General features: G+C 38.7%; 1 protein-coding gene across 1 annotated transcript in view; it reads left to right on the top strand.

Annotated features, from left to right (window-relative positions):
* Positions 1–2498: 2498 nt before the first annotated feature.
* Positions 2499–14314, top strand: part of lnx1 (ligand of numb-protein X 1) — a 51892-nt gene continuing 40076 nt past the window's right edge. The window contains exons 1-2 of the mRNA XM_020643782.3: positions 2499–2780; positions 10146–10654. Coding sequence (XP_020499438.1) covers positions 10203–10654 — 452 coding nt within the window. The 5' untranslated portion in view covers positions 2499–2780; positions 10146–10202. The remainder of the gene's footprint in view (positions 2781–10145; positions 10655–14314) is intronic.

The raw sequence follows: 14314 nt of genomic DNA, 5'->3' as shown, positions 1-14314 counted from the left end.
CAAGTCCATGTAAATGCATTCAGCAAAATCTCCTTTAAAAACAATCGCATCATCACACAAACTGTGTGAGCACTTCTCAACAATATGCTGACAGCAGGCTGGGGTGCAACAGCATGACAGCTCCTCCCCTCATACCTACCACACAAGACAACAAAATTTCATAAGCCAATTAAATAATCATAACACACAGCTGAGGAAGCAACTGAGACCATGGCATTTTTGTATCCAACCACCACAAACAAGCAAAGGATATAGCCTATTTGTTCATGATAAGCCTGGCAGAGCGGCCATTTATTAGGACAATAGGTGTTAAGATGTATTGATAGAAACAGCCATAATGCAGAATTACATAGCATAATGTTAGTTAGTGTTACTTCATTCAGCGTTTTTATTTCAGTTCAAAAACACTATTCAGATAGGACTATATCTTTAATAAAAAGAGGCATTCATTAGGAAACTTTAATTCTCTTACATCTGCTGTAACTATGACGACCACAGAAGCGTTAGCTGAAAGTCTCCAGTTAACATGGACGCTCTTTGAACCGTAACACCTGTTCAGGGAGGGTGCGGCCTGCATAGTCGCGTTTTTTCTCAAATAAACCTGAACTAAACAGCAGTAGAATAAAATAAGAAGGCACGACAGCCTGATAGATTTTAAATAACTTTCTCTTTGATGACAGCATTAGCCTACTTGAAAACGAAGTCCACCTCAGGTAGGCATTTGTAGGCTAACTGCTGGAGTCCAAACGCCTCTCATAAGTCTTTGTTTTAGTGAGCTCAGTGAAGGTCTTCATTTGTTAACTCCTACTTCTCATTCAAAGTTAGTCCAGAAAACAGTGTTGATATACATGCGTTGCTTTGTCCTCCTCAGTAGCAGTAATATGACTTAACGGCTTCTATCGTGGGAGAAAGTCAATTTTACTGTCACTCTCTGTGATTTTAAAGTGGGATCACCAATCATAGCTGGAAGTAAAGCATTTTCTGCCTAGCAAAAGTAAAGACAGAAAATTGTGATAGGTTGGCAATTTTGCCTTGTTTTAAAAAAAGGGATTCAGGGTTTATTTTTCACTTTTAACTTAGGCCCTCTAGAAGACATCAACAGTTCCCCTCTGATTTTTGCTTATTGACAGCTCAGGGTATAATTAAAGGAAATTAAAGACCTTTATAATAATTACAACATAATCTGTCGATTTAGAGTGATTTCATTTCTTGGCAAAAAATATTATCATATAGAATTTGTCTTCTCAAAAAAAATATTATCATATAGAATTTGTCTTCTCAAATTATTATGGTATTGCCTTCTTTTTTCTTGATTAAGTTTTTTTTTTTTTAAATGTATCTATTTCTGTTCTTGTTTCCTATCTGTTCCTTTGTGCTGCACTTCTGGCTGCATGCTTTTATGGATGAAGGCTTTATACTGTAGGCCTATATACTGTATATATGCTACTGTATGTAGGCTATATATAGTTTTAATTCATTGACTTATAATCACATTCACAGTTCACAGCTTGGCACAAAAAAGTGTTTTAAATGCTTTAACTAAGGCTAAGTAAAGCAGAGGTGATAAATTAGTGTGATATTGAACGAAAAGAAATAGACCTATGAGACATCTTTTTTTTTTAAGCTTTAATGTTAACACACTTCATAAACAACAATCCGTCTATTTACAATATTTTCCTGAAAAGAATAGGATGCTGTTTTAGTTTTTAACTTATCTTCAACCAGCTTTACAGTTCAGACCTATGAAAAATACACAGAGATATATATATATATAAACACTGCAGAAATCAAATCTCAGAAGGTGTATTTATTTATTGTCAAAAATATCTCACTACACTTACTTTATGCCTGACAAGTCGTGATTAATGTTTTATTTCAAGATACAAAAAATGGTCTGAACAATATCCACCAATGGAAGCACGATCATTTTACTTAAATAAACTTGAAATTAAGTGTCTTTATCTGGTTAGCACATCTCATTTCATGACACTTCACAAGCATAATTTGCTTGCTGCAGATGTGCTATTTTCTCATTTCAAGCAATTCAAGCCTTATTTTAGCTTTTTAAACCTTGAATTAAAATGTTCATCTGTCTGGTCATGTCAATGTCGCCTATAATAATAATAGGGATGAGATATTTTGACTATAAGAAAAAGACACTGGCTGAGATTGGAGTTTATTGCAGTGAAGAGTTTGAATATGTCCCGTCTACAGGACGTTACTCATGTCGGGAAATTTTCAAATTGTGTGTAAACAAAAGTTATTGTTTCATAGCTGAGGTCCTGTCAGAACTTGGAGATCAAGCAGTCGGCTCTCTTTTCTAAAACATTCCAATGTATGAGTCCAAAATAGTCTTCTGTTAAACACCAATCTCTTGTGTCCTGGGTCCACTCCTCTTCAAAAGAAAATTCCAGAGCAGGTTTGGGCAGTTCTTGTTTACCTTCCCTCTGACTCCACCCCTTCTGCCTGTCTCACTTCCTGATCACCTTGGCCTGTTGGAGGTGAGCAGGTCCTAAGTTCACACTGTGGCAGTTCTTTCTTTTCGCTTTGAGTGGAAGAATTCCCTGGAGACCAGCAGACGGATACAATTTCCCAACTTGAGGACCGACAGCCAATCGGCAGAGTGTGCAAACGGGACAAAGTCCTTTTTTTCCTGAGTCATTTAACCCTCCTGTGCTCCCTCCACCTACTCTGTGAAAGGTTTATTGTTACACCCTCTGCAAAGCTTTACCTGCCCAGGTGAGCTGCACTGTTGAAACTCAGCGTCGTCTTGAAGTCATGTAAGTACACATTCCCCGCAGGAAGTTGAATTATGTATTTAAAGTTTGGTTTCTTAATAGTCTTAAACTGAACTTTGAATTGCATTGAATCCCTGTGTGAGCGTTGTTCCACCTTCACTCTCCATGCGTGTTCGAGCTACAAGGAGCCTGTAACTCATGTTGTATTTGTAGTTTCATTATTACCTCTGTGCGTGCGAGTGTCTCAGCGGGTGTCGGGTACAGTCTGTGCCCGTCCACTCAGCCGTCCTCCTATTAGAGACACTTCACAGAGCTTCACATCTGTCTGCAGCTGTTCTCCCAGACTGAGGTGTCAGGTCTGGCTCAGACTCACTGTGGAGACTGAAACGAGCTCAGAGAGGGACCAGCATATAATAACACACACGCACGCACGCACGCACGCACGCACGCACGCACGCACGCACGCACACACACACACGCACACACACACAGCCTTATGTGGAGGTTATTGAAAGGGCAGGAATTACATTAGGATGTTCATTTTTGATGGAATGAGATGCCCACTTCTTTGAAAAGTGCTCCTATTTATGTATGTTATTAAATGTCAGATTATCTTTTGGACCTTGATTCTACATTAAAATAAATTAATAAAACAAAAAGTGATAGCCTATATTTTTGTTATTCTGATGCAACATGAACAGCATCACCTTAATGAAGTAAAGATAATTTAACAGCACATGTAGATGTTTGGTTAATGAATTGAATGAGTATGTATCCATCCTTGTTCTTTCAAAGAAGATGTATGTATTTACTTATTATATTCTGAAGCTAAGCTCAATGTTTTTTAGGTTATTCCACAGTTTGTGATTTGATGTGAGGTTGTGTTGTGTAACAGACGTCTGCAGAAAGTGAAAAATAAAAAGGCTTACAGGAATCCTCAGTGTTTCAGGGACATGTCTGAACACAGCAGAGTATGTGTTGGTTAATTGATCTCGCTCACACACACAAACACACACTCGTTGTGCCGGTCTCTGCAGACTGCTTCATGTTGATTTGTGCTTATTACGAGCAGATCTGATGGAATCACAGTGATTTCTGATGTTTCAGGATCAGATGATGAACTGAAATGTTCATGAGCGACATCTTGTTCTGAACTTGCTCTCTCGCTCTCTCTCTCTCTCTCTCTTTCTCTCTGTCTCTCTGTCTCTCTGTCTCTCTCTCTCTCTCTCTCTCTCTCTCTCTCTCTCTCTCTCTCTTCTCTCTTGTTGGTTTGACACGATTGAATTTCGATTCCACATGAACAGTGTGTTAACATAATCATAATGTTATTCAGGATAAGATGCTCACACAAAAGATTGGGAACCTTTTTCTCTATATCTCTGCATACATTATCATGAAAGTGTCTGTCAATTGTTTTTATTTCCTCACAATCTTAGTCATAGTTTGTAAGACTGATCAGAAACCTGGATAACGTGTTTACCTTCTTCAATATCTTGGTTTCTATCGCAGTAATTCAGGTTAGGGCTGGGCCGTACAGAAACACATAATGATGGATTATTTTCCATTTTGATTATTATTAGATCTAAAATTATATGATTAAAGAGGATCCTTTACATGATGGATGCCTAGAAACCTGACTGGTCATTACACAATCTTCAGAATAGCGTGGTAACATGCACTTTAGTGTCCTAAAACACGTTTTCGAGACTGTTCTTTAGTTTTCAAATGTACTATAATAAAGTGTACTTCATGTGCAAGCCCATTTTCTATTCTGTGATAGGCTGTTTGATCCATATCAAGTAATACATCTAAATAATTGTAATCATTATCAATCACTATAATTTTTTTTTTTCCATATTCCAATTGAGTTTTTTTCTTTCACCCAGCTAGACTACAGACCCTCAAACCCACGATAAGGGGCTTTTCCAGGTTTCACAAACTGGCAAGCAATGTTTACCGGCAAAACACATAACCAGAAAAAAAACAGGATACTTGTGCACATACAAACACACCCACAGAGCAGTTTGTGAGACCACACCTGCTGCAACAGCTATCACCAGGTGAGTCAGTTTCTGTAGGCCTATACGACTAACATATCAGTCTGTTTCAGCACATACAATCAAATCTACAATGACTATCAAAGGAGTTCTTCAAAAGAAGCAGTCTATAGTTTGTCTGATATGATCTGAGGGTGTGTTTGATTCGCAACAGGTATCATTTCATTACAGCTGAATATGAAGAGTGGATGTGCACACAGGGTCATGCTAGTTCAGCGAGGATGGTGAGAGTGCTGACACAGACACAATGAGCTTGTCACTGGGTTGTTTTTCACATTCAAATCGTTAGAAAAAGGAGCTGACTTGGCGTTGTCCTGTGTCATTATTAACTAGTCAAGTCGTTGCAGATCACAGCAGAGTGACCCGAGAGAGAGAATACACTGCTCTATCTGCATGAAAGGTGCAAAGAGTGATGTAGAAGGATACGGGCCATCTTAAACAAACAACTCTCCCAGCTTGCAGTGTTTGAGGAGCCACGGCCTTTTGAGCCAAAGCTCGATAAACGAAACACTTGTACCGCAGTACTGAATTCACAAAATAAACACTTGCTTGTTGTATTGCTTTTGTAATTTAAAAGGAGAGACAAAGTGAATGAAATGCAGCTCAAATGGTCACCTTTCTTCAGTGTATCTGAACATTACATTGCAGGACAAGTTGTTAATAAAACATCAGTCATATGTAGTTCACTCTGTGTGCTCTCTGTTTCTGCCTCTCTGGAGCAAAGAGCAGGGCGGTTGTGACGGTTGTGTTCGAGTCACATCTGGGATCAGAAACGATCCGCAGAGAGTCGATGCTCCTCAGGCGCAGGTGTGTCCTCTCTTTACTATGAGCGAGTGTGTAGAGGCATGCATGAGTGTGAGAGTCCAAGTGCATGTCTTTGCATGTATTTGTGTGCAGTGAAGTATCGTTATTGTGTGACTTCATTCAAACAATAATTATTGCAAATGGTTTACAATCAGGATGTACATTTCTCATACATTTCTTTCATAAAACATTTTCTGCTTCCGCGGTTGTACTTTAGTTATCTTTGGTCTTTTGAATAAAAAAGTTTTTTTCAGCTCAGAATAGAGAACAAAAGTGAAAGGAGATGTTTCTGTTCGTCAGTGTTGGGTAACATTCATTTCCAAAGTGCCTGAACTTGTGACTGACTTTTGAAAGTACCTCATTACACATATTGCATTAAGAAAAGTCATGCATCATCCTTTTGCGTTACCATAAATTAAAACCCTTTGTTGTGTTGGTTATAGAGTATGTCTGCCTTTGAATGTATTGACTCTCTATAATAATAATAATAATAATAATAATAATAATAATAAATTAGATTTATATAGCGCTTCTCTAAATACTCAAAGACGCTTTGACAGGAAACAACAAAAAACAAAGCAAAAACTAAGAGAACAATACAACATAGAAGTAGTGTCGAGGGAAGAGGATGAGAGTCAGTGGTTGTAGGCGGTGATGAAAAGGTGAGTTTTTAGGGATTTCTTGAAGGAAGTGAATGTGGGGGCGTCTCTGATGTTTTTAGGGAGAGAGTTCCAGAGGGTGGGAGCGGTGGGAGCGGCAATGGATACCATCTTTTCTTTTTTTCTTAAAGATATTTTTGGGGCCTCGTTGGGAGGAGAGAGAGGGGGATGACATGCAGCAAATGCAGAGGATGGACTCGAACCCATGGTCATCACGGCTAGACTATCCTCTGCACATGGGGCGCACAACACAACTACTAGGCTACCCGTCAACCTGACTCTACTATAATTTGTCTTCTGTTAGAACCTCCTTAAAAATGAGATGGTACATCTCAAGGGACTTATCCTATAAAAATAAAATACAAATACTTTCACACAGGTTTACGGCTGTAACTCTGCAGCCTTCAAACAAAACTAGCTGATTTGATAACCTTTACAGCGTTTTTATTATACTAACAAAGTCACAATGAACTGGGCAGAGGCATACAGTATGAGGCACAGCTGGTTCAAAGAAAATCACACAACAGCAGTTCTTGAACTCACATCTTATCCTGATTTTTTTTTTTTTTTTCCTTTTCGCTCAAAAAATTCAACATGATGGAGATATTTCCACAAAGTAAACACTCTCCTCTCTGTTATCTCGCTAGTTGAGTTGGCTAAACATATATGCACACTGACACACCTGTGGGTTTAACTTCTGCAGGTACGCAGCTACGTGCACAAAGGTCGGACACACAGAAAATGCAGTATTTTTTTTCCATTAACAGAATACTTTTCTGTAAAAAAGTGATACATTGCTGCCAGATTCATGTTGATTTTAGTTATTTTCATGAACAAAATCCAAACAGAATATGCCTAAACACACTTACCAAAAGACTTTCAATAAACAATCCAGTCAGTGTGTTATCTTGATTTAAGTTGATGTTTAAGACTTAAAAAAACAAGTTACAGGTTACATAATTTACATATTAAGCAATACTACAGGTCTGTTGGGCAGTGGGCCCATCAGAGAATAAACCTTCATAGAGGAAAATAAGGTGGTGAACAAACACATCTGGAATGACCTACACAAACAAGACAATGGACATCATGTTCCTCACATTCACACCGCCTGCAAAAAAACAGAGAATCGAAAAAGACCAAGTACTTTGAGTTTTCTGTTGTATCACTACACTGATTTACACAAGTCTTTAAAGTGTTTAAAACTTTAACTTTGATCTTCTTGCTCATTCATCCTTTCAAACTCTGTCTGTGCCTTCTACTTTATGACTATTTCAAATTTAAACATTTCAAATTTGGATTGATTTGTGAGGGAGACCCCAAAATGTTTTCTTTTTGTTTTCTGTTTAAAATATCCTCTTTACATTTTCTACATATAGTTTGAACAGATCAAGTCATTCTTTGTATAATAATTTTATTTAGATCATGCTAAACAAAATATGTCTACGCTCTTATTTCATATTTATTAATATTTAAACTCAAAATAAATAAAGTAGCACTTCATTTGTGTAGCAGACCCCTGATGGTTTTCCCTAGAAGAGACTTCAATATCTACTTCATTCATGTAGCACACTCCAATTATTTGTGTTTGAATATCCTTATTTTCTTCTTCAGTTCAAACTTAAAAGAAAATTCTGTGTGTTGTGCCTCGGTTGATGAGATGTACGTCACACTGTGCAGAGGGTTGTGAGTCAGAAGAGACTGAAAAGAAAAGCATGCTGGCTTACTCACAGAGTGGTGAGGCTTTATGTAATAAGAAAAAAATTGCTACTTTTGGCATTCTGCATTCTTTAAATATTCATGTTCTTCATCTTTTTGTTGCATACTTAATAGGATGGAGGAAAAGGATTTGGAATGCAGCCACTGGGCTTTGATTGCTGTTACAACTTTCGTGCGTTATCTTCATACTGATTATGTAATAAAAGAAAACGGCCTGCATCTTTGTATTGACAGCTTGGAGATTAGTCGCTACACATTTGTACTATGTCCTGTTAAAGTTGTGTGAATTATTTGGATGAACATCAGAGTCTGTTGTTATACTCTTGTTGTTGCTGTTAAACACAAAAAACACAGAAATGCCTCCAATTATAATAGAAATAGCATTTACTTGTATTTTTAGAATCCACACACAAGTCTTTGTTGTTGTTGTTTTTTTTATACCAGATCTAGTGTCTGGTTAAGCAGCCAAGGAGCCCACAGTGGGTCCAGTAACACCGCGGATGAAGTGCCAACAAGAAGGCTTTTTGCCAAGGTGACGTGTGTCTGACTGAGCCCATCTGTTAGTGTCCATGTGCTCGAGGAGCCCGCCTGCTTTGGAGATGACGTGGAAACTGGCACATTCACAATGTAAACCTGTGAAGAGTTTAGAGGAAAATAAAAAAAAACTGTCAGAATCATGTGAAAGGCTCAGTGGATTAACGAGTGGCCAGTGTTTGTCATGCAGTACACGAGTGAGAGCTGCACACTTATCTGTGTCTATCTGTCCTCAAACTTGCTGCTGCTGAGATGAGTCGTATTGATGTTTCTGCATCCAGAGCAGAATTCTCAGTGGCTCGATATCACTTCTCTGTGCCCGCAGAGGAAATCAAACAAACTGAGAAAAGACAGTTTGTGCTGTAAGACTGCAGCCACACACACTGTACATCATGTGCTGCTGCTGTTCATGTGTGTGAGAGAACATCACAATCTGGTATCTCTCCTCTGCAACAAAACAAACCTTTACTGATCACAAAAACTAGGTCTACAACGGGGGGACATTTATTGAACCACTGCATCCAGTGTCCCTTTTCCGAAACATGTTCTTCAATTGCATCTTGCTATTTAATCTCAGACATCAGAGGCCACTACATGACTTTTTTTCATTTTTACACCCTTTTTTCATTTTCACATGTGACCTTATTGGGATAATTTGGCTTTTTTCAAGTGGACACTCGAGGAACTGCCGTTTTTCCACCTCCATTTGCCCTAATAATTTTAAATATGTATATCATTTTTGCACACAAAAGACACACCACTGTCGCTAGAAAGGAAGTCTCCCCAGGGTTATAGTCAAGTCTCCTTTTATATGCAAATCTGATTCACAAACACGGCACATGTCTTGATATATTTCACCACCTATTACTGTATGTGTGTGACTATACATCAAAAGCACAGCTCTCTGTTTTTATCTACTTCTAAATTGAAAATATTTAATAAACAAATACGTTTGTAAAAAATAAATAACTTCATGAACATGAAAGCTTCTTATTTATGAACATTGGGCATCACTCTCCTGTAATCCTGTTGACCGAATATGTAAGGGTGGGTAAGAGGAACATATTCAACTTTTTTTGTTTTTCTGCACTGTGATTATTAAAAAATAAAAAAATGAAACATTTTCCCATTTGATTAGGTCTCTTTAAGTTTCAGGTTTTGAAGTTGTTTGTTCAATAATTGTTAAAAGATAAAAGAGGAGATTTTTTTTCAATTATTCAACAAGAGTAAAATTGAAGACGATTTTAAATATCTAGAATTACGTGCTTGAAATCTCAAGTTTTAAACCACATTAGTGTCTCAAAAATATGTTTGCAAATTTGCATTGACAGTAGGAAGCCTCCCTACGGGGGCCCCATCCCACAGCACTCTCTGTTGCACTGCTAAGTATTACATGTATTATTCCTCTGAAAACCGGGAGTGAAAAAAGAGCAAATATGTGTTGTGTAGAAAAGTCATAAAAGAATGGATTGTAATGTAATTTATTCTGCCATATAAGCCAAAGCAAACATGTTAAAGAAACACAGTACTTTTATGGTTGGTTGTATGGTTGACTTATGTTCGATATGATTAGTTTTATTTTGGATCAGAGTGCTTCTTTCTTAAACTTCTTTTCCCCTCTTTGTTTCTCACAGATTTCTCCTGCTGATGGTTTCCTCACCTCACAGGATTAAACACCCTGTGTCCCCCAGATGAGTGTCCAGGAGGATACGCAAGCTGAAGTTGCCATGGCAATGGCCGCAGCATCGGCTCCACCCCTTTCTCCCTCAGACTATGGAGTGTTGTCTCCGCCCCCTGACCTGTGCGCATCATGTGGTCACAGTCACCAGCTGGAGGAGAACCACGAGTACCTGTACCAGGACGAGGTGGACGACGACCTGGTGTGCCACATCTGTCTGCAGCCGCTCATCCGACCGCTGGACACGCCCTGCGGACACACCTACTGCCAAGAGTGCCTCACCAGCTTCCTGCTGGAGAGCGACTTCTGCCCTGTGTGCCGCACCCCCCTCATGCTGCAGAGCTGCAGGAAGCCCAGCTTGCTGGTGCACAAGCTGCTGGACAAGCTGACGGTGACGTGTCCCTTCACTGAACACTGCTCTGAAACACTGGCAAGAGGTGAACTCGAGGACCACATCAAGTGCAGGTAGGATGGAAAACACTAAAGTTATCATAAAGTTAGTGCTTGACTCGACTTCAGGACGCATGATATATACTGTATCCATCACATGAAATCATGCTAACAATGACCATCCAAACAATTAAATCAATAAAACTTAACATGACTCGCCCTTATGAGATGCCATTATGTAGATCAAATAGGATCATATTTAGGTTCTTATTTTTTTATTTATAAACACTTACCTTTATTTAACCAGGAAAAAGTCTCATTGAGATTAAAAATCTCTTTTACAGGAGCGTCCTGGCCAAGACAGGCAGCAGCACAATTATAGGGTTTCAGACATAAAAAACACTTAACAACAATGAACATAAATACAGGAACCACAAACAGAACCATTCATCAGAATCTGTCATAAGTCATCAGCAACAAAGCGATCAAAAAGGGCAATACGAGTTAGCTAAAACATCTACAGTCAGATATTTCTGCCTCCAGATCACTAAGACGACCTTTAAAAACATTCAAGGAGACCAGCTCCCAAAGATTTAAAGTACCTTGCAACTGATTCCAAGAAGAGGGAGCGGGAAAGTTATCATAAAGTTACTGCTTGACTCGACTTCTGGAGACATGATAAAAGACAATGTATTGTAAAAAGTGAAGGTTCACAATTTAAACAAAGGAAGTGCATGTAAATTGTGTAAAAGAACTCAAATCAAAATCCTGAGTGAAAAAAGTAAAAAAAAAAAAAAAAAAAAAAAAAGGGTCCCATCCATCACATGAAATCATGCTTACAATGACCGTCCAAACAATTAAATCAATAAAACTTAACGGCCATCATGACTCACCCTTATGAGATTTGTTATGAGATTATGTAAATCAAACAGGATCATATTTAGGTTTTTATTTATATTTATAAGCACTTTTGTCTTCTGCCTGGATAAATATATAACATCAACATTCCATCATTTCTTTAATTCTCAGGAGTTAGCTCCTCCCTCCAGCTGCTGTTTCTAATCAGTGGTCTTATCACAGAAGTAGTAATGTACCTGAGCTCCTTATTTTAATCTCTGCTAGAGTATTTACTCTTGCTACATTAAAAAAAGAAATGTCAATGACCTGCAGTAAACACACACTCAAGTTTCCCACCCTCCTCGGCCTGCTGTCGTTAACCCGCAGAGTTCTTCTTCTGAACGGGCTTTCATCTGAACTCGCAGCAGCTCCTCTGTTTATCATTAAAACGCGGTGCTCTCGGTTCTCTCGGTCTGGGTGTATTTTCATTAATACTCATTAACACTTGCCCAAAGACCTCTGGGATAATTAGTGCATCTCACCAGACATCACAACAAGCAGCAGGGTGTTTCCTTTTTCATTTGCACTTTAAAAAAAACCTTCACAAAACAAACCTGAAAAACTTTTATCCAATTTCTCTGCCCCTTCTCCTCATTTTATTTCCCACTCTCCTCCGCCTGCACATAGAACCATTTCCTCTGTTTTTTTTCTCTCTTTTACATCTTCCTACTCCATCCATCGCTCCATATCTCTCCCACCATTGCTCCGTTGATTCCCACTCTCCTCCTTCGTGTAGTGTGAGAGCCATAATGAGGTTTGGAGCTCTGAGACGGACTCCCAGAAGGGCTCAGCTGCTCTCCTGTAGTTAGAAGGTGTTATCTGTGGAGGTGAAAGGCCATGTCTGGAGGGAGGGATCCACACGGAGCAGGCAAGGATGTGAGAAAGTTTCAGTGAGAAACCAATTTCTACATTTCTATTCACTGCGTTTTCTATGGTCCAGTGATTGTGGCTTCTGTCACTCAGCAGGAAAATGTGTTTTTGCTATGAGATGTTTTTGTTTAAAAATGGAGGTTGGATAGTTGTCCTTTATCTGATGAGACTTAACATTTTGAAATGGCAGAGAAACTGCAGAAAAACAAATTGAAAAAAATGAAGCGTCTTGTTTTTTTGTTGGTTTGGCCATATTGAGCTCTAAAAATAGCATTGTTGCTCCTTGCAATAAATTTTGGAAGGAAGAAAACCTGATTCTCAGAATAGTCCCTCATTTGGTGATTTGTGATAGCTTATGATGGTTGGATCAGATTTATACAAAAAAAACCATACTTATTAGTAGTTTAAAAAGATAACTCAGAGTTGGCCGTAGGTTTCATGTGGGATTCTATCCTCGATGTCCTGAATGAAACTCCTTCGTTGTTTGACTCATCCATTACCCCTGACTTCCCAAGTGGACTTTATTGGTCTTTCCACTCAATCAGCTGACTTCCTACATGCTGGATGGCTCTCCATCATTGGGGATGGCATTAAATTCATTGTGCATTTCTGTAGTTAGAAGAAGTACCAACAGTACAAACAGCCTGAACAACTTAAGATTCCACAGACATGATCGTTATTCTAAAAAACTGTTGTAAATGTCAGTCTGGAGGGGATATCAAAAATAATGTTTTTCTTTATTTAATCAAAGACTTTCTGGGAGAATATGACGGCCATGGAGTTCCATGGTTGTTGTATTGTGTTATCCGTTGACTTGGGTTATTTACTCTTACTGATCGATACTAAATGCCTGATGCTACAAGTTAGACGATGTTGTACCTGAACAACTCAAATCTGAGCTTGCTGGTTGAATTCCATTTGAAATATGTTTAAAGTTCTCAGCTACATCAGGGGAATAAGCCACAAAATACAATATCTACTTTTTATAAGAAAGAGTTGTCCAGTGATAACAAGTTAATTTCTGTATTTTTCTCAAGATCTCGAGACATTAAAGAGTTTTTACAGGAAAACCATTTCGCAATAAATAAGTCGAGATGTCAAAAACAATCAGAAAGTGTGCATTATTATAGGAAGCAGTAAAATAAAAATGGTAAAATGTATGGAAGTCAGCCTGCTCAGGGCCTCTGTTGTTTAGTAATTTAGCTTCCCTGTTGTTGGTTAAAGAATAAATAATGGTAAGCAGATATATGCTTCCAATGTGTTTCTTTATGTATATGAGATCATTCTTTGACCATCTCTCTCTCTGAGGGTATTTTGGTCGTCCATGAGTTCATAGTCTGTAGTCATATGACTGGATCTGGCAGCGGGTCAGGAGTGGTAATAACTGAGGCCGCCACGCCATCTGGTCAGCTAATTACATACTCATCCAATCACTCATGACCTTTATAGACCTTTGCTTGGAGAAATTATCATTCTGGACAGAACTGGAGCGACCAAGACAAACAGTTTCTGCAGTTTATTTTGTTGGCTTTATAACTTTGTTCTGGGAGGACTTCATCAGAATCCATTTAGAAAGATCTCTCCCCCCCCCCCCCCCCCCCCCCCAGCTCAGGTATTTTCTCTCCTTTTTCTCCAGGTAGCGTGTAGCTGCACGTGCTGCCTGTAATGCATAAAACAGGTTCTCTCTGCTCCACCAGCCTCACTCTCGTGCTCATAATTTTTGTATTACTCAAGCTAATTTACCCAGAGTTCCATGTGTGTGTTTTACTGATGATCCGCCTTAAGCATGATGGTGTTTCTCCCCCCCTCCTCCCTTTCTCCTTTTAGTGAAAATCTTCTTGTTCTTATCCTTTCAAGTCACAGAAGAATTCTTCAAAGCTTGTGTGAATATTTGAAAAATAAATTAAAATTCATGTCAGTTAAGAGAGAAAGAGAGGGCTGGGAAAAGGTCACTTTTCAACCAGAGCC

This window comes from Labrus bergylta, chromosome 6, assembly GCF_963930695.1.
Source record: "Labrus bergylta chromosome 6, fLabBer1.1, whole genome shotgun sequence".
Classification (NCBI taxonomy): Eukaryota; Metazoa; Chordata; class Actinopteri; order Labriformes; family Labridae; genus Labrus; species Labrus bergylta.
The sequence above is the reverse complement of the archived record's forward strand: the minus strand, read 5'-3'. Positions and strand labels throughout refer to the sequence as shown.